The sequence below is a fragment of the Lonchura striata genome, chromosome 6 (genome assembly GCF_046129695.1).
Source record: "Lonchura striata isolate bLonStr1 chromosome 6, bLonStr1.mat, whole genome shotgun sequence".
NCBI lineage: Eukaryota > Metazoa > Chordata > Aves > Passeriformes > Estrildidae > Lonchura > Lonchura striata.
This window is the reverse complement of record NC_134608.1, coordinates 44,099,732-44,126,811: the sequence shown is the minus strand read 5'-3', so window position 1 is coordinate 44,126,811 and position 27,080 is coordinate 44,099,732. Positions and strand designations below refer to the sequence as shown.

The 27,080-nt window shown below is 39.5% G+C and overlaps 1 protein-coding gene across 1 annotated transcript in view; it reads left to right on the top strand.

The window, feature by feature from the left end:
* The window catches only part of LRP5 (LDL receptor related protein 5), a 132,430-nt gene that overhangs the window by 48,260 nt on the left and 57,090 nt on the right, over window positions 1-27,080 (top strand). Inside the window, exons 5-7 of the mRNA XM_021555189.2 lie at window positions 2,232-2,363; window positions 16,928-17,324; window positions 17,803-17,974. Of these exons, the coding sequence (XP_021410864.1) occupies window positions 2,232-2,363; window positions 16,928-17,324; window positions 17,803-17,974 (701 nt within the window). The remainder of the gene's footprint in view (window positions 1-2,231; window positions 2,364-16,927; window positions 17,325-17,802; window positions 17,975-27,080) is intronic.

Sequence of the window (27,080 nt, the reverse complement as noted above, 5' to 3'; positions counted from 1 at the left end):
AGACATGCTTGAATCCTGTGCCTTGCTTTGAGTGTTCTGGCCCGAATTTGTGTGAACTCACTTGTTGGAGCTCAAAATATCCCTCAGACATTTTTGAAGGTTCTGGGCCCAGGTCAGAAGCATTTGAGACCCTGGCAGGCAGCTGGAAACAGCTGTGATTTTGGGTTTGAACCATGGAATGAGTTACCAACCTTGCAGGAAGAACAAGAAGTCACAAAAGTTTAGATATTATAGTAGAAATAGTCACGAAGTAGAGGGAAGAATTTTGTAATGCTGTACAGGGGGGTTTTAAGTCCTGTACAGGGGGTTTTTAGTTTTGTACATGGGAGTCAGAAGTTTTAAGATGGAGGGATTTGGGCCTGTCCTGTCATCCCTCGTTCTTCTTCCTTACCTTCATGTTCTTGGTGATGTTGGCACTTATGGATTGGTTTAGAGTAGAAAAGCACCATTTAATATAGGTAGTAGGTATTGGGGATAAACTGTAAACATTTATCCTGTAATATATCATATAAAAGACAGCAGCAGCCCTGGGCAGGGGGAGAGAAGAAGAAGACAGCAGACAGAGAGGGTGTCAGGGGTGTGTGTGACTCTGCCGGAGCTGCTGAGCAAACTGCAGTAGCCAGAGAAGACAATCTTTTAGATAGCTTGCAATAAACTGCCTTGAGACCAAACAACAGAAGCTATTGAGCGTTTCTTTGGAAGCACGGGTTGGAGGAGAGATTTTTCCACCACACGGAGCCACCCCTGATCTAGGGTGGTCTCCGGCATTCACTCACTGTCCCAGTTGGTAGCAAAATTCAAAATCCAGTGCAGTATTTCAATGACTTTTTTTGGTTTGGAAAATTTGAACAAGAACGGTACCAGCTTACCTGGCATCATTTTAATGCCATTGTTTTAAAGACAGCTATCAGAGATGCTTATAATTGCTTTTTTTCTTAAGTAAAATGGCCACAAAACATAAAATGTTCGTGTTGTACTTTTAAGTGCCATTTTTGCAGTCCAAACTTGGTTGTCGTTTCTTAAATACATATCAAATAGTTTGTGCATGTATTAGTATGGAAGAGTTTTAGTTTTGAGGTTTCATATGAACACACTTGTACCTCTATTTTTCTATATATTCTCTAGTGCTACTTTGAAGGAAGTAGAGTATTGAAAATTGAGTAGAGCTCCATATATTTTGTATGTTCACGTGATTCCATGTGGCAGCTGGTCTAGGTTTTGGAGGTTTTTTTAGGATTGTGAGAATGGGACTTAAAATCAGTGTTGTAAAATGTACATATTTGAGTAGCTCTGGGAAAAATCAGTCCTTGTCCAGAGGAAATATTTTTGCCATTTGGACTGGCTTCTTTCCTTATGCCAACTCTAAAATCTGCTTCCCTAAAGATAACATTTGTTATTCTAATGAAGTTAATAGGATGTGAGTAAACAGGCCTGAAAGTAAGCAAGAGGAGTTCGGAGATCCTCTTGGGGATGTGCAAATTTTCCTTGAGGTTGCTGGGTATGCACAGCACCCTGGTCTATCTCACAGTTCAGATAAGAGTTTGTCTGTGCTGAATTCTTGTCATTGCTTTTAGCTCCAGGAATGTCCCAGCCTTGGGTCATAGTATTTGAGTCAGTCACAAAGAAAATACAGCACACGGAGAAAGAGCATATGCTGAAAATAGCTCGGATGCCATTGACTTCATTAAGATCAGGCTTGGATTCCTTCCTCACCATTTTTTTTTCTCTGTGTCAGTGGAAGTAACAAAGGTCAAATCAGCCACACATTTTGTGCTTTTATATTAAAATAGTTTAGATGATGATTCAAACAACAGTTTTGCAGAAATCTTGCAAAAGTTGCAAGTATTTTTTATAAATGGCAATTTTTACCAATAATTACTTATTAATATGGTTTCATGTCTTTTTTCCTCCTCTAAAGGAGAAAGGAGTGTTCAGTTGTCATATGTCCATCTCTGTACATGCAACAGTACTGTAATGTAGGAATTGTACAAATTGTTGTTTTCTTTCAGAGAACTGGTTGTCTCATCAGTTGCATGCATCTCAATTTAGGTGCCCCTAGAGTTCAGAGGCTGGGGTGGGGGGAAATCAAGCATTTTATATCGTGATTCCTCTGCTTTTTTACTACTAAAGCTTATGCCAGTCATTTGGGATCTGTAATTTCTTCCTCATGGAAAAAACAGAGTTTATGGGCTTCTAGAAAAATTAGAATAAATCTGCTTTGTTTCTTGAAGTTCACACTCCATGTGAAGAAAACAACGGTGGTTGCTCCCATCTGTGCCTGCTGTCTCCAAGGGACCCCTTCTACAGCTGTGCCTGTCCCACTGGTGTGCAGCTGGAAGACGACGGCAGGACGTGCAAAGCAGGTAGGAACTTAGCTTTTTTCTACAGTCACACTGTTGGTTTGGTTTGGGTTCACTGCTTCAGAGCTGATCCTTGAAGAAGTGAGTTGAGAGGAGCTGCCTAAGAAACTGAAATGCTATTTTGCATTCAGACCTCCCACCAAGCTACCAAAGTGATTTTTATGGACTAAAGTCATCCCTTGTAGCAGAAATCAGAGGCTTTTGTCCGTGTTTAGGGTTGCCAGTTCTCTGTAGGAATGAAGTAGTATGTGAAACCCATTGCTGAAGGATTTTATTAGAAGTAAATTAATGTAGGGCATCTTTCCATTTGGACAGTGGAGAAACTTATGCTCCCTCCCATTTGTTGTCCAGAAGAGATCTATGGTAAAGTAGTGCTGGCTGAGTTGTTGAGAGAGCTAAGAAAATACTATTCCAGGTGAGTTGCTCATGTCCCTGAGAAGTAGGACAGGATTGTGTATCACCAATAAGAAGCTGTTTAAAAAATATAGCCAGAGTATATCTTTTAATTAGAAAGTGTAACTAGATGTGTATTTTGTATCCACAGATTGAATGAGCTTTGTGGTATACTCTGAAAACTTGTTTTTCATTGTTTGAGAAGTCTTTTTAAAAGATGCATCTTACAAAAGCAGGCAACTAACACTGATAGGGTGGCAGAACACTAGGAGGCAAGGTTTTGGAGAGTGTTCTGCTGACTCTGCTGCCTGTCTTCAGTGTGCTTTTGAGTCTAGTCAAATAAAATAATCATTTTCTGATGTGGCTTGATTCCCCTGTATACTAGAGCACGCATAAGAGATGCCTTTCATTTATGAACCAGAAGCACAGTTTAAACACTGAATCTCCAGAGTTTAAGGGCTGGTTTTATTAGCTCATCCTACCCTATTTGAAAGGCTTATAAGGTAATTTTGCAACTGCTAAGAGAATTTTCCCTTTACTACTTCCAGCTTTGGAAAGTTTCCCTTTTGCAGCTTTTAAAAACCCCTCACTGAATGCTCAGGACAACCTTTTTAGACGTTCAGATTGACTTCATGTTTCTGGCAGTGGCAATGAAGGTCAGCCTGCTTTTGGCATTTTGGCACATAGCACAAGTAGGACCGACTGCTTATACTGTGCTTTCACCTTTCCATTGTCAGGCCAGACAGTCTGCCAAGGGTTTTCTGTCAAAGGAGGGCAAAAAAGTGGGATGAGAACAGGAAATCTGGTTTTGCATAAGAATGTAGCTTTTTCGTTCAGTTTTATGGATTATTTCTTTCCCAAGCTCCACATCTTTTGTTGTCCTGTGTGCCTTATGCCAACATCCATGTGCTTCTCCTTCCCATTTTGCTAATTAACTCCTTGGTTGCAAGGAATTGACTTTTTGTTCTCCACATGAGCCATTTGAAGTGATGTTGTAAGCAGGAGCTGCAGATCCATGGGTGTTGACCACCTTCATTTTGTTCCCTGTTGGCTTAGGCAGAGGTGCAAAAGTACAGAGTCACTTGGGCATGTGAGCTTAGATTTCAGGCTGTTAAGTGAATCACACAAAGGCTGCTGCTGGGGGTTTATCTGCAGAAGGAAAAAGCATTCTGCTCTCCAGATCCCTGTCCACATGGGGAGTTTACTGGTGCAAATATAACTATATAATGTTATTGTATATATCTGTCAGAAAGAATTCTTGAGCAGAAAAGCCCTGGAGTGCTTAGGTGATTTTAGCTCTCTTGAATATTGAAGTATACATACATTAGTGATGTTCAGATGAGAGCACTCTATAGCTCTTTACAAATGGTAAAGGGCCTAGGTAATTAACAAAAAATACAAGTTCATGGACAGGCTGTGCAAGTATTTGCCTTGCTGAGTTACACCTGTATGTAATGAAACTCTGGATTTTTATACTTTGACTAAACTAATCATTGATCTGCTGGAACCTTAAGTATTGTGCCTGTGTTAAAATAATAGTTCATTTTCCTGTAGTTTTAGCTTCTGGTGTTCATTCTTGCTTTCTCTCTGGTTCTAAAGAGTTGCTCTGAAATTTTATTTTTTTTAATTACCTTTACAGTAAATATCCATCACTAATAATGGATGATAGATAGAAACTAACTGGCATCAAGTGTATGTTCTCCTCTGGGAATATGTATGTGTTTTGTGCAGGTAAATTTATTGTTTGCAGACCCATGGTGCTAGGTCTGTTGTCTTCTGTTGGATTGAAAATGGTCTGCAATACCTTGAAGCTTCCATATCAGCAAGCAAGGGGGTTATAACTTTGGAAAGTAAATCAGCTGCTTCTGACCATGTCATCTCAGCAAAGTGAACATTCAAGCTCTGGTCTTTGAAATTATTTAGGAAGTTGTGTTGGACCACTACTGTCTTGTGGATGTGTCAAATACATGATTTTAGATAAGTGTCTGAACCTGATCTTGCTGGCATAGAAGGTAATGAAATCACAGTTTGTAAAGCCTGTCAGAGTGATGGTTCTGGTTGTGCCTGTGGAGTCGCCTGCTCAGTAGGATCTGGTAACACCTTGTAACATTCAAGAATAATTGACTATGAAATGTCATTTCTCCAAATGGAGCTTCAGTTCTTAGACTAGGTAGTTTTCTTGATTTGTTGTTTGTTTTTTTTTTAGGTTTTTAGTAATTTGTTTGAAAACCTTTCCTAAGCTGACTTGAGCAATTGAATGAATACTTGAGAAAGGAACCAACATTTGGTTGCAGTCATTTAGAAGGGTTGTGTAATTCTGCCAGCAAATAGGCCAGTTAAAAGCAGAGCAAAAGGGTGGAAGTTTCACAAGCTTGGGGACCTTATTTAAGTAATTTTGCTGATTTAGGACTATCCTGAATTTTTTCTTGCTTTCATTGTTTAAGGATCACATTTATTTTCTTAATGAACAGAATTATTTTGATTCATGAGTCTTCTGATTGTGTGCAATGTCTCCTTTCAAGAAGATGTTCTTTCTCCTCTCCTGGGGTTCCCTTCCTAGGATTTAGTGAGTTCTGTTGTTGGGCCAGTGGTAGTTTGTAGTGTTGTGAGAAAGACAAATATATTAATGGCTACTGTCTCATCTCCAGCAGTGAATTATTTGCTCCATTTTTACCTTGCAGGCAGAGACTTCAGGTGATACCTGTCACCTCTTTTGAGCAGATGCACCTTCCTCATGCTTCTCATTTTCCACAGCACACAGTGAATGACATGAATTTATCTGTTTCTCACCCCAGCTCTGGTGTAATTTGTACTTGTTAAAGTGAGTGTTTCCAGATAAAATGGAGCTGGATCTTTGCACCCTGTTCTGCTTTTGTGGAGCAGGTTTGTTTTGCTTTGCTGGGTGAAGCTGCAGTCTCAAAATATTGGATGACTCCCTCTGCTTTTTCCTTCCGTCTGTGGCTTCATCATGTGGTTCAGTTCAATCACATTCAGGGAAGTCTAGATGGTTTTTGTGCATCTTTAAACCCTGATCCCAGTCTCCTGTACAGCAGCTATGCGTCTGCATCCTTCTAAGACTGAGCTGCTTTTTGTAAACAGCATTTAGCAGCATGTTTCTCTTATTTCTGGAAAATACATAATTTCTTTCTGCCGTGTTCAGTGTCACTGGCATACAGCTATCACTGCAGGCCTTCTAGAGGAATGTCAAAAGCTTAATCTTTTTTTCTAAGTGGATATATTTCCTGTAAGCGGTCACTCGACTTCCTAAATTCCCTCTGCCTGTCAGAGTTGCATTCCCAAAGGAATTACTCTCATTACACATAAATTTCCTGATATCATAGTATCAAGTTAGTCAAAGTATATGAACTAGAATTAGTTGGATAGCATTTTAAAACCTATTATCCAGGGCTGATACCTGCAAAATATTTTCAGTATTCCACACCTCGCTCTCACAAGTCTTTACTAGCTTGGCTCTATGGCTATGAAGCTGTAGTAGGTAGGATAAACTGGGACTTCAGCTATGGTTCTTTTTTATTCTGTTTTTTTAACTTCAGCAAGGACACTCAGAGCTACACAATCTCAGAATTAGTCCAGATCCATGCAGCTTCTGGACCCCCTAGTTTTTTAAAAAAAAATATTTTTCAGGATTTTGTTTTGCTTCTTATTAAATATGTAATGTTTGCTGCAGTGTATAGATAAAATATTTCAGTAAATGCTGCAGAATTTTACTTTACTCATTATGCAAATTCATTACAGCAATTTCACATGGCCTGGATATCATTAATTCTTGATCCATTTTACATACCTAAATTCCTCTCTAACCAAATTTAAATATCTATTAAGAAGAACCTTTTTGTATTTGCTTCCTCATAAAAACACAAATTAAAATGAGCCAAGCCTTTCTGTGACACTGGAATCTCTTGGAGATTTAATTTTACTCTGATATATTGTTTGTTTTTCCATTTTTATTGTGTTTTAAAGTAATGTGAGAGGCCTCTTACTAAGAAGGCATAAGGGTGGTTGAGGTATAGGTGTATTTGCATGCCATGCAAAGAGAAGATGACAAATGCAACATCCAAGTTTGCCACGGTTTTGTGGCAAATGCTTTTGATATTTTGAATTTTGCACAAAGAAGTGATGCGTGGAAGTAAGGGCAGTGCTAACTAAAGTATGTTCCTTTAATACACTGGCCATTGGCTCAGTATAGATCTAAGCCAGGGGGTGCCTGGACAATGTTCTTGATTGTAGGATTTAGTTTTAGGTGGTCCTGCAAAGAGCAGGGAGCTGGACTAAATAGTCCTTTACAACTTGAGATATTCTGTGTTCTGAGTAGACCAAGCAAAACTGTCTTCAGGAAGGGCTATAAAAACATAAACACTCCTCTGTCATAGCTGAAGACAAAGAATTTGGCTGCAAAAGCAACCATATTGCAATGGTATTTTAGCTTCTGCTCACGCTGATATTATTACTGAGCTCAGAAAAAGTGAATGCCCATGTGCTGGGGGACAGATTTGTGAGCTGATGCTATTCATGCAATGCATGGTAATGGATTGCTCCTATAAGGGTCCTTTTCCTAAAGGCTGTGCAAAAGTATATTAGGGATAAATATCCACAATTGCATGGAATCCTGCTAGTGGCTTACCTTAATGCTGGGGTAGCTGGCAGGTTTCACAGTGAAAGAGGTACCTGAATTCACAATTATCTTAGTGGCTTCTTTACCACAGCAAATCTACCCTTAAAGAAAAGGGGGTTTACACTTCTTAAGATGTGGAAATTAAACACTTGCTGTGCATCAGCATGAGCATTCCTTAAAGCCAGCATAAGAACTGCTGCTGAATATTGAGCTTTAAGCATAATGTGAATCAAATGAAAAAGTTACTAATTTTTAGAACTTTTATATTGTCAGTGGCAAGAGTTTGGTTGCTTTAAAGCTTCTGCTCCTCAAATATACCTCAGTTGATAGATACTTTTTAGAAATCTTGTTCCTTTTAGATATTTCAGTCTAGATGTTGTAACTAGCCAGCTGCTTTTTGCAATAATATTGTCCCTGCTATGTCATAATGTAAGTGGCCATTTGAGACATGGTGCATTGACCTCAACTCACCACAGGCATTTCTCCAGTGAAAGGCAACTGTTCTTTGCTTGAAAATGGGAAAGTTTGGCTGTGAGTTAGTCTTGTGTGGTGTTAGAAGTTGTAGGTTTCTGTCAGAAAGGTGTGACAGCTGCAGTTTCTCAAATAAATGAGAAAATTCTGTTCTCCCAAATGAAAACCAGAAAAAAAGCCCCCATATTTTCATAACCGAAAAAGAAAATACTTGCTTCAGTTGTTTGAAAAGTCAGTTACCCTTTTCTATCCTTGATCCTGTTGTTGAGGCAGTTGATCAGGGTTGGCTGCTATTCCCAGCCTCTTATTTCTCTTTGCCATTCTGAACATTGTGAAATAGAAAACTGTTTTTCGAACCTGCTGGCTAATACTGCAGGGCATACCGTGGTGTTTTAATATGCAGGAGATAGAAGAGTATTGAAGGAAGAAATGCGAAGGCACTTAGCATCTTCTCATCTCCTTTGTGTTTCTTGGTGCACATCATACGTTTTAAAAGTTTTGTCTGCGGTTCCTTGGCAAGCAGTCATGAATTCATTACAGCAACTAAGCCTCCAAGCAAGACAAGCTGGCAGAAAAGAAAACCTTCATGGTGAAGTACTTACCTCATGCCATTTAACCACCATAGAAGGTTTCTTAGCATGTCTTCCTGACAAATAAGAGGAGCAATATGGATTAATCCAGACTTTCTGATGAAGTAGATCAACCACTAATTTGAGAAAAACAGCTCTGTTGAGAAAGTGAAGGGTCAGGGAGGTATTTGTTATTTGGGATAACTGCTGTAGATTCAGTTCCTTCAAATACCCGATAAAGCTTCTGCTGGCATTGTGTGAATAACTGTCTGGAGTATTTTAGCACTTGGAAGATGCTGGGAGAGAAACCTGGTGTATCAGGAGATAAACTCTGATTGCATTCTATCATTGATTTGAGGCTGTATTGGGAAGCAGCACTCATGTCCTAATCTGTTTGTCATGAAATAAAAAAGCAAAAAGAAAACGGTGTTTTGCCTTATTTCCTAGAACCTGGACAGCCAACAGCATATCTGTCTCTCCCTGTTGACAACTCTGTGATTGAAATGCAGCTGTGGAAAACCATGGGCTTGGTTGCAAGATATTTTGATACCTTAAGTGTCTTCTGCCCTCTGCCTGGTGTTTGACTACTGTAGGGAGATGTTATCCAGAAGCTGGGTGACTTTCTGCACTCCTTCTCTCCCTATTGCACTCCCAAAGGTGCATTGTACTTCCTTTGCTTATCCAGGAATTGTTGCAAGTGCAAGTTTGTAATTAAAAACTGTTCGGTAATGGGTACCTAGAGTCTGGGAAATCTAGAGGGAAATCTACCTCTTCTTGTTCTACTCCATTTAGTGAGTGGATTTTTTCCTTTCATTCATGTGTAGATATTTGTTTTGAGTCTGTTTTCCCCTTGCTTGATTTAGTGTGTTATGTTTATGAGTTTATTTGATATATTAAAAGATTACATTATTTTCTATTCATAGCAACTTTTATGCTTCTGAATGGGGCTACTTTGTTTAGTGACAAAATGAAATAGCCTCATATAGAAATGGCCTTATTTATAATTTCACTGGATAAAAGCCATTAGGAACATACCATAAGGAACAAACCTGGAGGGAGTGAGGAGCATTCTTGAAGGTCTGCCACATCATCTTCTAGTTCTGTTGTCAGTGGTTTTCCTGGGCTATGGTGAATGAAACTTTCTTTTCAGGCTTTGTTGGTGCATGTTTCAAATTGATTACTACTTTCCAGGACTCTGAAACACTGTCTAGTTAGAGTTTATTTTTGTGGTTAGGGGTTTTTTGTTTTGAGTTTGTTGTTTTGGTTTTTCTTTGGTTTTTTTTTTGGTTTTTTTTTTTTTTTTGGTGTGCGCATATAAAGGAAATAGCGACACTCTCCTTTTTCAGCTCTGTTGAGTCTCTGGATTTAATCTGGTTTTAAGCTGCAAAAGAACCACACCCTGGGTCTGCACTGAAAAAGTTTACATGTAAACTTCGTTATCTCGCATTCTCTTTGTGCTGGGAACATACACAGGCAAAGTCACCAAGACCCAGTGGTAACTGCCTAAACTGCTGTGGCTTGACTTCTTCCAGCATTGGGTGGCTGTCTCTCAGTTTTACTACATCAATGTGAGATTGATACTCTCCCTAGATGTGCAAACCCTAATTTGCAGCTGTTTATATCTTTTTTGTTTGTTTTGTTTTGCTGTTTTGCTTTTTTCTTGGATTGTGTCAGCTCAGAATTGAATTTTCTGGGGCTCCATCAGACTTGGCACATAGTAAATAATGCTTAAATTTCAAAGCATTACACAGTTTTCAGCCTCAGAGAGGGCTCATGGTGTGTATTTATTTCTGTTTGTGTAAAGGATGACAGCAGTGCAAAGAAACTTAATATGTTCAAGGTCTCTTGCTGAATTGGAAACATCTGCAATTACAAGTCAATAGAAGTGGGATTGTAGAAAACCTACTGTATTTCTGTTCATTTGTAAAATATATTAATTGTGTATCTTGTTGAGTTATAATGAATTTTTGGTTCTTGTCTCTCTTGTGCATTAGGGGTTTTACTGCCAAAAATCTGTTAAACAATAACTAGGTGGCAAAATGGATGTCAGTTCCAAAGTCAGTGATTCCTTATTCTGAGCCAGTGGAATTGTGTATCTCCAGCAGAGAGCAGGTACCTGTAAACTTTAAAACCTTGCTTTGTGAGGAAACACCACAATCCAAAGCCAACCCTTTTTCTAGCGGTAGGGATTTTTGGCAGACTTTTTCTTCACCCATCCTTCTTCCTATGGCTTGCAGTGAGCTGTTATTAAGAATTATGTGCAAAGGGATGTTAATTTTTTTTTTTTTTTTTGTTAATAAAGAGTAGAAGCTGGGAGTATGACATCCATAAGGTAACAGATTTACCAATTAACATTTTCAACTTCCTCTTCTCTTTTTTTAAAGCTCACAGAGATTATAAAGACCCCAGGGCAGGGTAAGACTTGGTAGTTCAAGTGCTTTGAGCTCTTTGGATGAAACCTGTGTGTAAGGGAAGCTTCTTTGCTTGGTACAGCAGCAGCCAGATGGCTGTGCTGACCTTTGATTCTGGTTAATACCAATGCAATTATGACTTACATTAATGCTGTTTTGAGTAAATCTTCCTAAGAGTTACCTACTCCTCTGTCAGTAGTAACTTCTCAAACCTTTGTACTCACAAGTATAGTACTGGGCATGTAAAACTGAGCATGTTTCACAGAATCTCCTAAACTAGAACAGGGTGACTGTGATTTCTGTCCTGCAACAGCTTTTTCTGGAAGAAACATTACTTTTGTCCTAGTCAGCTGCTTTGTGCTAATGGTCTTATCAGCTGTGCAGTTTAACTAATAATCCATTTGTGGAATTTCATTTTGGTGGCTGTGTGAATGTGTCAAAACTCTGATTTGTAGGTGTTTTTTCTGGTTCAGGCGACGTTAGAAGTCTACAGCTATGACAGTGGCAGAACCAGGAGACAATAGCTTTTCACTGTAACATGCAGACAGAAATGATGTAATTTATGAGTTACGTAAGTGCTCTGGTATTTCCGTTCTTTGTCACAATTGTTAGTTTTCCTTATGCTTACTTACCTTTCAATTAAATCAAGTCCTGTCTGAATGTGGCCACTCAAAACATTCTTTCAAAGAAACCTTTCCTGTTTCTATTTTGCTGGTTGCACACTCCCACTGCACATGGTCCTTGGTTTTAAATTGCATGTGCAGTGTCCAGTTGGAGAGTACATGGCCAGCCTTTCCCAGCCCACCACTGGCACACAGTAAGAAGCAGCAGTCCTGTCTTCCTCTCAGACTGAAAGATAAATAAAGGCCTGAACTGGAATGCACAGTGCTGTTCATGTTGCAGCTGGCTCTAGTAAGGTAACCAAGGAGAATGAATAAAAAGATTTTCCATTTGTTTCTAGGTATTGCTAAAGGTTGTTTCAACTCCTTAAATATTACTGTTTTCTGGGGAGGTTGAGTAACAAGAAGGGGGTTTTACAGAATTTTGTTGATTTAAATCCAGTCAATTTCATTACATCATTTTTCTTTTGGTGTGAAGAGTGACTGATGTTAAACCCTTGTACAAGGTGTCGTCGTTGTTTTGAATATTGGAAAACTCATTAAGCAGTGTGGCAGTGTTATCAGTATTCATTTGCTCCATGTTTTCTCCCAAAACCATACTCTGGTCCTCTTTTGCCATACACTGGAAGTTTGCTGGGTAATTCACTGTATTGCAGCAATAACAGAATCCCTTGCTTTTTTGATAAATCTGTTTTGTTTCTCAAGAGTGCTGAGGTAGCTGTGTTCAAACAGCTTGTAAGGGAGTTGCCTGCAGTCAAAGTACTTCTAACACAGTCTTTTCAAAAAGTATTTTGTTCTTTGGAACAGAGCTGAAATCTTTCCTGTTCTTACAGTGTATCTGATTTTCTCCCCACAAGTATAGAGATCTCCAGAATTGTTTGCAGTGAGACTGGGTCTGCACATGCAGGTGCATGCTCATGCATATACATAAAACTGGGGGATGAGTTCTACAATAGGTCATTGTTCTAGCCTAATTAGCAGACAGACAAATAGAAAAGGAATAGCATGGCTTTTTCTGGCAAAGATTAACAGAGGCAGCCACTGCAGTCCACATGTTTAGGTTGGGTGAATAAATTGGGGCATTTGTTACTGTGTTATAGATGTCTTGTTACTTGTCAAATGTGAAGTGGGCCAAGGGAAGAATAAAAGAGGGTCCTGTCAAGCTGGTGAGATGGCCTGTTTTGCTGCTGTCAGCTCTGATTGCAGTTAGTTTTGCAAATAGAATACAGTTCCCATTTCCAGCAGTGAAGCATGAATTTTTAATAACAAAAGCACAAGCCAACCAAATCAAAGCAAGAATGATATCCTAGCATAGATATTAAAAATACTGATTTTTGAGTATGGCAGGAAAGCATCTTGTGTAAGTGCAAAAAAAAAAAAAAAAAAAAAAGGTATCCCAACCTGTTTTTCTAGGACTTATTAATTGAAAATAGACCTTAGAGTCGTCTTATTTGTGGGTTTGGTTATTTGTTTTGTTTTGTAAACCCCATCTCTGGAAGAGTTCAAGGCCAGGCTCTGAGCAATCTGATCTAGTGTGTGGCATCCTTTTCTGTGACAGAGGGATTGGAATTAGATGATTTTCAAGGTCCCTTCCAACCCACACCTTTCTGTGATTGTGCGTCAACCAGAAGAGCTCATCAGTTCTTATGGTTATTAGATCTCCTAAAAATTTCTCTTGAAGGTCTGTAGAAAGCTTGAGATTAATAGAGTAGAGAAAAAGCAGCAGTTCAAAATTTAAACCAGTTGAAAAAATAAAACAATTTGAATATGGGTATTTTAAAATGTTTTCTGGAAATTTTAGATTGATCTAGTTCCTCCTGGTTTTCTATTTATGGTTTGCATAGAAAACTTCTCATGAACTTCTGCTGAAGTGTTTGGTTGCTGCAATTGTGATGTTGGAATAGCTTGCATTTCCCACTCCCCTCCAAAAAGGCTTTTGTTCATTGTGTGGTGTTATAAATGACCATGTTGTAACAGTTAGCAGTTCTGTTGGGAATCTCTTGATCATGTGGTTAGAGAAGTGACTGCAGTGAGAGAGGTTTTGAAAATGAAGTTAATTAAATATATGTTACAGCACTTTAGGTAAATAGCTGGCTGTAATGTGTTAAGCAGATTCTAGGGTATCTAGGATAACACTGGGCCTGTCACAGCACAACACTCCTGCAGCCTTGAAAACATTCCTACCAACATTAATAATCAAAATACCTCCATGATGCAGATAAAACTAATGAGCCAGACAAGCGTGTTTGGCCAGGTTTTTAGAGACAACCAGTGTCAGGTTCTCATCTCTTGCTGTTGTGCTCAGAGCCTGCTGCCAACTCTTTCTCTCTAGCAGAAATTTGTTAATGGAGTCAAATACAGTTATAACCAACTGTAATTGAGAATTCTGTTGTAATAAAAGACAGGATTTTTTACACTTATTAGCAATTACCTCTGATAACAAATCTATTACAGGATTTCAAGTGGGGGGGTGTAAAGTCGTGATACATGCTGTGGTAATGTTTTCTCTGTTCATGTCTATTTTATTGTTCAAAGATGTAGGTGCATGTCTGCCAAGAGTCTTTCTGTGTAATATTTCACTTAATTTTAAGCATCCTTACAGAATTACCCAGGTAGCTCATTCCCCATATTATTTCTTTTTCCCCACAAGCCTCAGTTAAAGGTATGTTAGAAAATAGAAGAAATTGCCAAGAGGCATCTTATTCAACTACCAACAAAACGTGCCAGTTGTCAACTGAAGATTTTCTTTTTGTTCACTAGATCAGCAGGGAGAAGTTTTTTTCCTGTTTATTTTTAGCCATATATGTCCATGGGACAGAACTGAGGTAGGGAATGTATCTCCAATAGTGTTTGCTTGGAGAAAAAAGTCAGAGCAGCTGAATGTGTCAGAAACAAATTGTTTCTTTCGATTTGCAAGAAGATTCTAGTCGTGCAGTTGATTCAAGGTGTCCGGGCTGTCCTGGTCCTGGTCAAAACAATACCTTGTGTGCAAGTAAGGTTCACCTCTGCGTAAGACCATGCACTATCTCAGAGCGGGATGAAATAAATTTGAGTCTTAATTACTGCTGCTGTGAGGAAGTGAAAGCTGTTTTGGTACTACTTGTGAATTTTAGGGGGTGTTTACGGTGTTTTTCAGCCTGTTGTCTAGTCAGCATTTTTAGACACAATCTGGGCCTTGGTCTGATGGTTGCTTTCTCTGAGTTTGTTTACAGTGAACCAAGGTGACCCTGCAATCCCTTGTGTGAAGAGCCAAAACATATGCATTTGATTCTTATCTGTTTGTTCCCATGCAATGAGGCTTGCAATGTTGGTTATCCTAGAAATACATGTAATATTGGTAATTGCTGTGTTATCACTTGCTAGGCATGTATTTGATAGTCCTCTGTTTCACAGTATTCATACTTCAGTATTAAGGTTATGATTGCAGATACATAGATATAGTAGAAATTCAGAGGTTAACAAACACCCACAGCAGTGTCACCCTGCCTGCTCTGCTCTTTAATCCCAACCCATAAACTCTTGACTGGCTCATCATCCTCCCTGAGACAGAGGGCCATGTGTTCCAGGTGTTCTCTTAAATAAAAAGCAACTCCAACATCTCGCCTGTCTTTTTAAATTTGAAACCCTTCTGTGTTTGTACAACACTTAGATGACCAGATGCATCACCCTTTCCATGTTGAGGCCTGAATTTTTACTTAACTTGCACTAACCCGTTTTAATTTTGACTCCCATAATGAAATATTTCAGAAGCATAGAAGCTAGACATAAAACTTTGTTACATTAGGTATTTGGTTCTGCTGTAGTTGCTGTGTCTCTCGTGTTTTGCTGTCATGAATGAATGGGCTTTCATTCCTCCCTTTTCTCCAGGAGGTTTTTGAGCTCTGAGTTGTTTTTTTGTTCCTTCTACCTAAGCCTTGCCTCAAAGTGATGCTGTCCTTACCAGACCTTGTCAGCTGATGCTGACTGGGAGAAGCATTCTTGCTGGAGCCCCTCACTGTGCCAGCACAAGCGTTTGTGGAGCTCTGCCGGTCTTGTTGTTTATTTCAGCTGATGACTTAATTTCTACTGAGTTGGTTTTTGCTTGGATCAGCTCTCTGGTGTGGTTTGCAGCACACAGCTATGGTACAAGGCCATGCTGTGCTTGCATGTGAGGCTGGGTGATACTGAAATGAAAACAAGCAGCCTATAGCAAGAAGGAGAGCAGCACTGCTCCATCCAAGAGTTGTGATGGCTTGAGGTAGTTTGGAGCTCTTAAATGATACTAAAATGCTGCTATTTTAGATCCTTTCTGTCATTATACACTTGTGCCCTGAGCACTGTTTCTTTTCAGAGCTTCTGAGATGATACATGGAGGCTAAACCCAAAATCAAAACCAAATCCAGCACCCGTAGTGAAAGTAAATTTGGTTGTGTTGTACAACAGATTCAACTTCTGTGTCTCCAGAACTACATAAGCATGCCTAGGTGTTAAATATTTCTAGAAGAAATATTTCTCATGAGCATTTGAATTTCTGTTATTCTTAGCTATGTCCCCATGATGGCCATTTTCATTCAATCTCAGCTATTGGGGAAAACTGGAAATTGCCACCTCCTATGGCATTTGCTGGTCTGGATGAAATACAAAAAATTACTTTTATTTAGGTTTCTAATTTTTGAGTATTGCTAAACTATAAAATTTCCTTGTCAGTTTTCAAAATACTCAGCATAAACTTGGCAACAGAAGTAGGAAAAAACCCACATACTTCACTTGTACTGAAGCATGCATGGGTGGATGTGGGGAAACTTTATTAAGCAACTGCACATTTGCTGTCTGTCCCCTTATTTTCATTAATAAAAGAAGCTGCCACTTCCATGTCCGTCAACACTGAAGATGCCATTTGTCCTTGAAATGTACTCCAAGCTGTTGTTTGTCACCCTTTCCACAAGCAGGAAAACTTTGCAGTAGGGAGAAAGAATAGAGGAGAGAAAAGAACAACAATCCTATTGCCTTAAAATTGTTTTGCATCATCTGTGGCCAAATGAGAAATACTTGCTGTGGTTGTGACTTGTTTTCTTGTTGGACTGTCTGGAGTAAATCATTAATGGAATTTGTTTACAAAATACTCCAGTCTTCTGTTAGCCTACATTTACTGTGTAGGGCATGTGTGAAAACTTGTCTAGTGCACTGATAGAGCTAGTGGGACATTTGGCTGAGCAAGTCTCTATAATGTGATGAAATATTTGAACCTGCACCCACCAATTTTTTTTTTTTTTTTCTAGAGACAGATTGCTATGGTCTGTGTTAATTTAGAAGGCTGGGAGAAATTGTCATCTGAAATGCAAACAGGTCTTTATTTTCACATAAGCTTGATGTCCGTATTTAAGGAAATCTCTTGTTACAGTGACAGTAGCAGTTCACAGCCTGCTGTGCTCTACTGAAATCTTCACATCTGTAGCAATGGAGATGATGCCATGAATGCCTTTCTCCCCAGGTGCTGAGGAAGTCTTGCTGCTCGCCAGAAGAACCGACTTGAGGAGGATTTCCCTGGACACACCAGATTTCACTGACATTATTCTGCAGATTGACAACATCAGACATGCAATTGCCATTGACTATGACCCTGTGGAAGGCTACATCTACTGGACTGATGATGATGTCCGGGCAATTCGTCGGGCCTATCTTGATGGCACTGGAGCCCAGACTCTGGTGACCACGGAGATCAACCACCCAGATGGGATTGCTGTGGACTGGGTGGCCAGGAACCTGTACTGGACCGATACTGGCACCGACCGCATCGAAGTGACCCGGCTGAACGGGACATCCAGGAAGATCCTGATCTCCGAAAACCTCGATGAACCTCGAGCCATAGTGCTCAATCCTGTCATGGGGTAAGCTGGGGTTTAGTGAGAGCCCTGTGGTAGGTCTTGAGATCCAGCTTATGGTCTCCTGAAAGTGAAAATGTGCAAATTGCAGGATGGTGCCTGTGCTGTTTGTCAGATATTCAGGAAATGACTGGTTTTCCCTTGATTCATCCCTTTAATAACTGTGTACATAAAAGGTGACTTCTAGATATAGTGTTCCTCAATGAACTTATACATTGGGTATTTAGTTGAATTTTCTTTTCTTTGCATCTTCAGTGTTATCCTAACTATGAAGGAATTGGGCCACTGCATATTTTCAGTAGTTTAATTTATTTACTGCTCAAACTTTATATTGTCTTCACTGATTGCTGTTTAAGCTGGCTTGTTTGCTGTTGTTGGGGAAGCAAAAAGCAAATTCTTTCAAAAGCAACACAGACCTTAACTCTTGTCTTGCCTGTTGCATGCATTAACTGTTCCCCCTCTTTTCTTTCTTTTTTTTTAACAGCTACATGTATTGGACAGACTGGGGTGAAAGTCCAAAGATAGAATGTGCTTATTTGGATGGCTCAGAAAGGCGAGTTCTGGTGAATACTTCTCTTGGGTGGCCTAATGGCTTGGCACTGGATCTTGAGAAAAACAAGCTTTACTGGGGAGATGCAAAAACAGATAAAATTGAGGTAAGTAACAGAACCATACTTGGGTGCATTTGTAGAAAACAAGTGCAGTTCTCATCTGCAGCTTTTGTCTTGGGTACATTTACCCATTTTTGGAGGAGTCTTTTGTTTCATTAATATTAAAATATACTTAGCATAACAAGACATATTTGAGAAGAAAGGAAGTACATTTATGTGGTTCAGAAAATTTCTGCAAGAAATGGTATGTTTGTTATGCCTACATTGCTCCAAGTGTAATTTAATTACTTGAAATCTCAGATTTTACCTGAGGCTTTTGCAACAAATTGGGACACTCAGGTAAAATTTGTTTAAAAAATGTTTTGGCTTTGGTGCTTGGAACTGCTATCTAAAATTGCTGAATGCAAAAGACAGTGCAAGGTTCATGTACAGGAGCCAGTGGATATGGAGGCCCTGGAAAGCCATCTTTCAGGACGTTAATGATTGTGGTGTCCAGATATGTGGACAAGAAGGAAATTTTAATGTACCTAGTGCTTTGAAAACAATCTAGGTAGTCTGTGCCTGAATTTGAGGAGGGAAATTTCTACCTTGGTCATGGCCTGTGAAATCAATTGAGTTTTAATGTTGTTCAGGGTAGTAGCATATGCAACATTTTTTGATAAATAATTTAGATAAATAGATTTTGAGGAATGACTGCTTTCTAAAGGCTTTGCCACAAGGAAGAGAGGAAACTAGACTGTCTGCTAGCTCCAGAAATTTAACTTCAGTGTTTGGCAATAGCTAATGCTGAGTTTGATGACTACCAGAGAGATCCTGTCTCCCCTTACCTTTCAGCTTGCAGGGCAGGGAACATTCCAGATGCCACTTTTTATAGCTGGGGCTGCCTTGTGTTTCATGGTTTAAACAATCTGTTCAGTCTGTCTTACTTCACTGTCAGGCAGCAAATCCAGCAATCCTGTTTGGTTTGACATCAAAGTCTAGGAGAACCAGAGAAACTAATGTAAGGCTTTTAATTCACTCTGTTTTTCTTTTGTGCTACTCTGCTGGCCCTAATACACACAAAATCTCACTGTATGTTGTTTGAGGTGGGGCATTTCCAGTTTCACTTGCTGCTGCAGTCATTCAGCATAAATTCATTTTCCCATGCTTGTGTTTTGTTGCCAAGAACATGCCATTTTAGTAGCAGCACTATATCTCAGTGATTTGTTCTGTATGTATGTTGCATCCACACCTTGTCAGAAACAAAAGTCAGCTGACTTCAAGTCGAGGATACATATTTATATTTTACACTATAGTTGACCCAGCTGGGTATTGGGATTTCTCTTTTTTTCCCAATAGATGCCTAAAACTACCTTGAAACATGTTACTGGGTAAATTTAATTTCTGTTATCACCTAAAACCAGCATAAATGGGATGGTAGATAGTAAGCTGTAACTATTTTGTAGCTCATTAGGTAGCAAATGAAAAAAAAACCCAAAACTATGATGTTTTGGGTGGTTTACTCTCTTGCTGCACTTCAGGGAGGGAGTTCTTGCTTCATATTCTTGCTTCATGCCTAAATGACATTCAGATTTATGCTGAGTGCTCCTGAAGAAGGAAGGCTTCAACCAAACACTTCGCCTCTGCATAGTTCAGAAAGTTGTGCTCTGCATCTGCATTCTGCTGCAGAAGGCAAAGAAGGTGCTGCTTTGTCTGTGCTGAAGATGGGATCCCAAAATTGCTGTTAGATGGTAATTGAGAATTGCTTTCATCACATGGCATGCCTTCAGTTGCTTTCTACATAGAACAAAACATGAGGGTGAATATAGCTTATGCATATTTGTGTGTATCACTGCTTGGTATTCTGCTCTGGCTTCTGGTATTCCAGATCTGCAGGGAGTCATCTTACTCTCACTGGGAAGGCGTGTTTGAATTTAAAGTTCTTAAACAGTGAATGAACTTTGTACAGCTTGGCAATTTGATAAGCTGAAGGCATCTGTCCTGTTTTTCCTGGACCTTGGGTTTGAAATGCCCTGTGAATGTCCCTGGGTGGATCGGTTGGTTGGTTTCAGGGGTGGTTTTGTTCTGTTCTGGTAACACACTGTGACATTACTTTTGGGTGCACTCTTCCTCAGTTAGAAAATAATCTCTGCAGAGCTGTTGAGGGTACACCAAGCATCACCCGATACCAGGAGACTGTGTTTCATTTGTGCATGGAGAACTTCACAGGGTGAAAACAGCAGTTCCCCTTTCCTGTCAAAACCCCTTTGCTAACCTTCCCATCTGCAGCATTCAACTGTGACACAAAGGGCCCAGTCACTTTGCAAGCAGTTTGCATCCCGAAGAAACCACTTGGCAAGGCTTGTCAAAATTTTGTGTGACAGGAGCCTGTGGGGCTTTCGCTGCAAACTTGGCATCCTGTGGTAACACTGTTCCCAGGTTTTAAGTTTATTTTTTTTTAATTGGTTTGACAAAGAGTAGGGCAAATAGAAAATAGATAGCAGATTTTGAGTTCGTGTCTGTCAAAATCAAGTGTTTGTCCACACAGCTTCAGCTACAAGTAAAGGGCATAGATTAATCCAACTGAGCTTTGGATTTTACTGACAGAGATAAGTTACTTTCCAGGAACAAACAGCAGATTAATAAGGATTACAGGATTCCAGCAGAGAGAGAAGCAAAGGCCCATGTGTATAGTTTCCTAATTCTTCTTTAAAAAAATCTATGGCAAGCCAGGTTTTCCCATGTATTATTTCTTCAGTATTTGCTTAAAGTGCCTAAGGTATAGTTGCATAATGAGTAATTATGAAATTTTCAGCTGCCTGTCATTACCTATGCATTTTAGTTGAGCTTGTGCAATATTCTTGGAATAAGTATTCAGCAGACTCTCCCTTCTGGCAGCTTCCCCTCGTTGCCCTCTTCTCTCTCCCCTCTGTTGACAAATGGCCTTTGGTTTTTTTAGTGGGAGCTCCATAATCATATAACTATCACACACACAATAACCTATCACATACAGTAAGTCTTTGCAAGTTTATAGGGTGTTTTAAGTGTAAGTCAGCACTAGATGATGATCATGGAACTCACTGGAATTTCTTTCCCAGGTGTAGTTGTGTGGGCTGCCCTTGAATTTTCAGGAAACAAGCTTTATAATTAGTGTGTTGTTGATCACATTCTGCATAAATAATGTAAAAGGCTATTTGGAACAATTTGCAACTTAAATATAGGAGTAGGATTTGTAGAAGTCATTTGTACTGGGAAGAAAAAAATAATAATTAAACTAACTTAAAGCTGCTTTTTCTAAACAAGTCCAAGTATACTTCACATATTACACTTCTATTTTCCAGTTATTTGACCCGAAAGATGCATTATTTAGTTTATACATGAAACATTTTCTCATAACTATAATACATTTTTGTTTGTGTGCTTCATTTTTCAGCAAAGGATTAAAAAAACCTACACAATGTAATAAACTACTTGGAAGAGATTCTGTACTGGTTTACAGAAACAGGCAAATCTTATAGGAAGAACAACTAATTTAAACTTATTGCCACATGCTAATTAGCTGTAAAGATCTCAAAGCATTGTTTTTCTATAAATATAAATGCATTTCAGAAGACCTAGTTTATACTTATATTAATGTAAATAATTCCCACACTGCATACTTACATTAATATATGATAACAGAAAAGTTAAATGGATATAGAAGTAAGGAATGCAGGATCCCCTTAACTGAAAGAACAGATCTACAATCTTAGATCAGTCTAAATAGGCAGGTGCATGAATAAAATTATTTAGATTTTTAATAGTGAGGGAGCCTTAATTTCAGTGGGGTTTTTTGAAACTTTTCGGTAACATTCAATTCAATTCGGTTTAAAACTGTGGCAAAGAAATGTTGTGAATTGAAGCTTACACTGTGGTCCTTAGATGAATGAGATATGTATCTTCTACACTTTTTACTATATCCTATATTTTTTACTTCTGACAAATTGGTAGATTATATCCTTTCCAGCTGCAAGTGCTGTATATGTGAAGTGATATGCATCACATGATGATGACATACGATGTGTTCATGTTGAATAGCACATGTCAGAACTGGGCTGGCAAACCTCGTGCTCGTCCCTGCAGTTCATGTAGCTCTGTTCAGCTCTGTATTCCTGCAGCTCCTTTGGGTGCTGCCACTTCTGGTTTTTCTGTTTGTGATGCACTCCTCACTGGCATTAGGCTGTACTGTTGGGGGAGTGACACGCGTGCACGTTTGTGGCTGTTGGGTATTTTTTTTTGTTGGGAATTGTCTGTGTGGTTTGTGAGCATTATATACCTCTGTGTTTTTATTAATCTGAAGTAGCTGTCAGGCTTTGTATTGCTCTGCCTTTAGCTTGAGGAACCGTGAATGCTGTTATAGGTGGAGGGGGATTTTTTTCTTTTGCCTGAAGGGAGCTGCTCAGCAAACTTCTATCACGTGAGAGCTCTGTTTGGTAGCAGTGTCCAAAGACCTGGTGTATAACCAACTATCTTTTAAGCTTCTGGAGGGTATAATCTGTGCTGGTGAGCTTGAGACCAGATTTAGACCAGGAGCCACATAGCCATTGTAGATTGGATAGGAGGAGTCATTTGGAGGAAGGATTACCTTAAAATGCTTGGAGGAAGGATTACCTTAAAATGTTGTTACAGCATTATTTTTTTACTGAAAGAGTGATAAAGTACTGGAATGGTCTGCCTGGGGAGGTGGTGGAGTCACCATCCCTGGATGTGTTTAGAAAAAGACTGGAAGTGGCACTCAGTGCCATGGTTTAGTTGAGGTTTTAGGGCATGGGTTGGACTCGGTGGTCTTGAAAGTCTCTTTCAACCTAGTTATTCTGTGAATTCTGTGACAGTTTTTAGAGTTTGATTAGACTGTTGATAAATCAGTTATGGTTGCTTTTCCCAGAGGGACTTTGTTGGGATGGAACACAGACTTTCAGGGAGGGAAGAGAGCTGTATCTTTGACTAAAAGAAATTCTAATTCTACAAAATTATGTACGGCCTCAAATGGGTGTGCACCTGTAGGAAAAAGAAGGAAACCTGGCAGCCAGTGGAAGAGGATCTTTATTCTCTCTTGTTTGAGAATCCCCACTCTCTCATCTGTCTGTTGGCTGTGTTCTGCTTGCAACACCAGACTCATCACCAGATTTGGGGTCAGGAGTAAGCACCTAAGTTCTGACTCCCAGGGATCTTAGTGGAGCCTCAGCTTCCTATGCAAGGAAAGCAATTTCCTATGCAATTTTCTGCTTATGCATATTTGCAATGGAATGATCTTGACTAATTTGCTATGGTAGAAATGATGTTGCAGTTTGTCCAGCCTTGAACACACCAGTCTGTAGTGTGCAACAGACTGCTGAGATGACATACAATGATGTGTAATGGTCAGCAGGTCAGACTGGTGAGTCATTTCAGATCTTAATGGCTTTTAGTGAATTTAAACTCTTCTGAGTCTGTCACATGTTTCTAAACCCTGAACTGTGGTTCAGGATTTCCTGATGTAATTCTACCTCTTTCTGGAACACAGAAATATAGCCAGCCTCTATCTGCCGACAAGCAATGCACATATCCTGTTCAGGAGCATAGAGCCTTCTAGTTCCACTCTTCTAATTGCAAGATCAGTTTGTCTGTGTTTTGCTTACTGCTTAATTAGGCATTTCAGTATGTTATTTTATACCTTGCACCACATGAGCTTTGTTTACTTCTAAGAGGACTTTTGCCAAGTGTGGGAGTTGTTGAAGAAAGTCAGATCCAGTTTCACAGAATTCGATGTTTTAGATCAGAACAGAAGAGTCACACCTTTCTGCTCTAAGCTAAGTAGAAAGGAAATGTTCAGAACAGAGAGACTGATTGACCAAAGAGAAGAAGATAAACTTATGAAAGTGAATTTCCTCCTGTCCCTTTTCAGTGTTAGCTGCCAGGTGAACATGTATCTGAGCCCTGAGCAAGTGAGAGGTACGACAGCTTGAAGAAGAAAGTGTTTATTATAAGGAACACATCCAAGCTGTGGCTGGTTCCATTCTGTGTTCAGTAGTGCTCTTGGAGATACATAAAACTTTCCATTCTTCAGCAAAATTTTCTTGAGAAATTTTTTTCTGCTATCCTGGATGGGATGGGGAGGGATGGTGGAGTGCCTCTGCAGGTGAATGATGACCTAGACTCGTTTATTCTGCTCTTGATGACCTTTTGGCTGAAATGCAGCAGCCCAGTTGACAGGGGTGTGGGGGCTTCAGTCCTCAAGGCTGGTACCATGTCTCCTTGGCAGCATGAGGTGCCATGAGCACATTCTTAATTCTTTAAGCTGACATTTCCCAGATAACTAACTACAAATCAAATTCAAGATGCCAGTTCTTTTCTTCACAGCCTAGGCCATACATATGGAAAAGGCAGCTACGTGTCTGAAGTGAAGACTGTTGTCTGGGCTACTGTTGAGCATAAATGGATTTTCCATAATAAAGGCGAATCTTTTCTGTAGTAAAGAGATTTTTTTCTTAGAGGTTGTGCTGAGATGCTGGATTAGCCTTCTCTCTTTCCCCCTTCCCCAATTTTTAGGAACTGAAAAACATCAAGGAGTTCTGTTTCTCTGTTCCAAGTGCAAGGTTCATATTAGTTGACCTTGCCTGCAGCATCATAAATAACCAGAAATTCTCATCTGTAAAGAAGTAGAGCAAAACCAGCCTTGCAGCAAAACCCCATTGTGTAGAAGCAGTTGCAACAGGGACTTCTTGTCCCACCTAGAGGTTACTGGAGATGATGTGGCCTGTGTTAATCATGTCACTTAATGTACTAATAGAAAACTGTCAAATATGTTTTTATTGAATGAGATCCCTCCATAGGATGGTTTTTATTAGACATTCTCTTAAACTTCTCTATGCCCCACTTGGTACTGTATCAAATAGATTCAAAATGAAAAAAAATATATCGTTTAAATCCTCCTTTGAGTCTTTCCACACTCAAATTTCTACCAGTATGAACTTACATTAATCTATAACAATCTGTGATTTATTAGAGTTGATATATTGCCATAAAGCCCTCTAAATCTTGTGTAATTATCCAGGAACTTTTTTGTTTTGTACTACTCTTTCAAAGGGACAACTTAAAAAAGAAGAAAATGACAGGCAACTTCTAAATTTGGTCTTTGTGGAGTGCTCAGAAATTACTTCTGTATGTGCAGCTTTTGCCATATTTATCACAAGGAAATCCTGAGGATGTATTAAACTACAAAGTTAAAGAATTATTTGAGTTTTAGATGTTTGAGGTTCTCCTTTCTCCCTAAAGAATTATTTTAGGCTATCTGATTTCAAATCACCCTTTTCCTCTTGCTAGGGAGAGAATTCTGCTTTACTTCCATTGCTGGGATCAGCTTGCTGTACTTAAAAAAGGGATTTTGTATGTAGTGGCACAAAGGCTTCTGTACCTGTGAAGTGTGGAAATGAGCCCCCCTTTAAGGCAACCTGATGTATATTCTAGCACAGAACAAGTATTTGTTTTTCCAATTGCTGAGAAAAAGTTGGCTTCTATGGAAGTTGGAGTAACTTTGAGTTTGTCAGACTGGCAGGTAGGATAGTTGAGAGAGGTTTTAACTTGGTGACCATCTTGAAGTTACTGACTATATTGTTTTTCAGTAGCTATGAGTGATTTCCTTCAAATACTGTTACCTTTTATGATTTCATTTTTCCACTTTCTTCTGTATTTTCCCAAGAAAAGTGCTGAATTTGCCATAGAGCTTACCTCTAACTTCAAGGGAAGGTGATCTTTGTTGCCCAGGAGTTGTGATCTCATGAATAATGTCTTTTTCCAGTGTCGGAAGAGACTTGTTTCTCTGGTGTTTTGAAGACAGTTGTGCCAATATGCATAGTTTGTCACCATAGTTTGGGAACTAACTTTTCACTGGGAAAAAAGTCCTCCCCCTGCTCTTGTTTGAACCCTTTCTTGGTCTTTAGTGACCTTAGATATGAACTTCTTAAATGAAGAATACAGAAATATTTTTGCCATAAATTCCAGCCTCCAATTTCAGCTTTGTTGGGTCATTTTTTTTAAGGCTGTCTGCATTAGTGATGGTATTTCACAACACCACAGAACATCATATTGGAATGTTCCAGATGGATTGTCTTGAGCAATGCTGGGAGGGCAGGTGATGGTACCACAGGTGCCTGTGAGCACAAATTTTTGCTTGTGAAACACATGAAATGTGGATGCTGTGAGAAACAAGAAACTTGGCATGCTGGGCTGGCCTGGTGAAGTTCCCATGCTTCTGAAGAGCTCACACTACAAATAAAGGTGTGGAACTTGCTTTTCATGCCACATCTTATTAGTGAAATTTTGAAAGCTGTCAGTACCATTTTTAGACTCCTGTCATCCAGGCCTAACGAGAGAGAAATCCAACAGACACTCATGACAGCCACCACAGTGGACAACCCTGGTTCTCCCAAGCTTGCCTGCAGTGGTGGGAAATTTTTCTGGTAAATGTCGGTAGTGTGGATGAGACCAAAGGTTTTTGTGTCTATTTATCCTTTCTAAAAATTCTTCAGTGTACTGATGGGATAGCAGTCACTCAAAGGAAGACTTCCTTTGCCTGGCTTGATTGACCAGAGTCATTCTGTGGGAAAGGATGCTAACTTATTCTAAACTGGAGGTGACCCTGGCCTTTTTGTGAGCAATAAAGACATAATAGAGGCCCAGTTAGGGTTCAGCGGAACCCCCACAGCCATCTGCACACTTCATTGGCAGAAGTGGCTTTCACTTGAACTTGCATTTGACAAGTGTTTTCTGTCTCTTTCTCATTCAGAAGGGTCCTTCAAAGCCAAGTAATTGAAATGCTTTCACCCCTCACTCCTTTTTCTCCTTCCCCCAGACTTGCTTTAAATTGCAGGGCAACTGGCACTCAGTGTTAAACGAGTAAAAATGCATCCACTTCCACAGCTCCCACTTTCCTTCCCTTCCCATAGGGAAGTTTCTAAATAAAAACCCACCATCTTTTCCACTCTCTTCAGCACCAGCTTCGTAAAGGAAAAGTTGGGGGAAAAAGTGTTTCTGTCACAAGACACCTACCCTTTTTTTCCCCTCCCTCTTTTTTTTTTTTTTTTTTTTTTCCCTCTGGGTTTTTTTTTTCTCCTCATCAGGCTGGACTTTTTGAAATGAAACACAAATCAGGTCT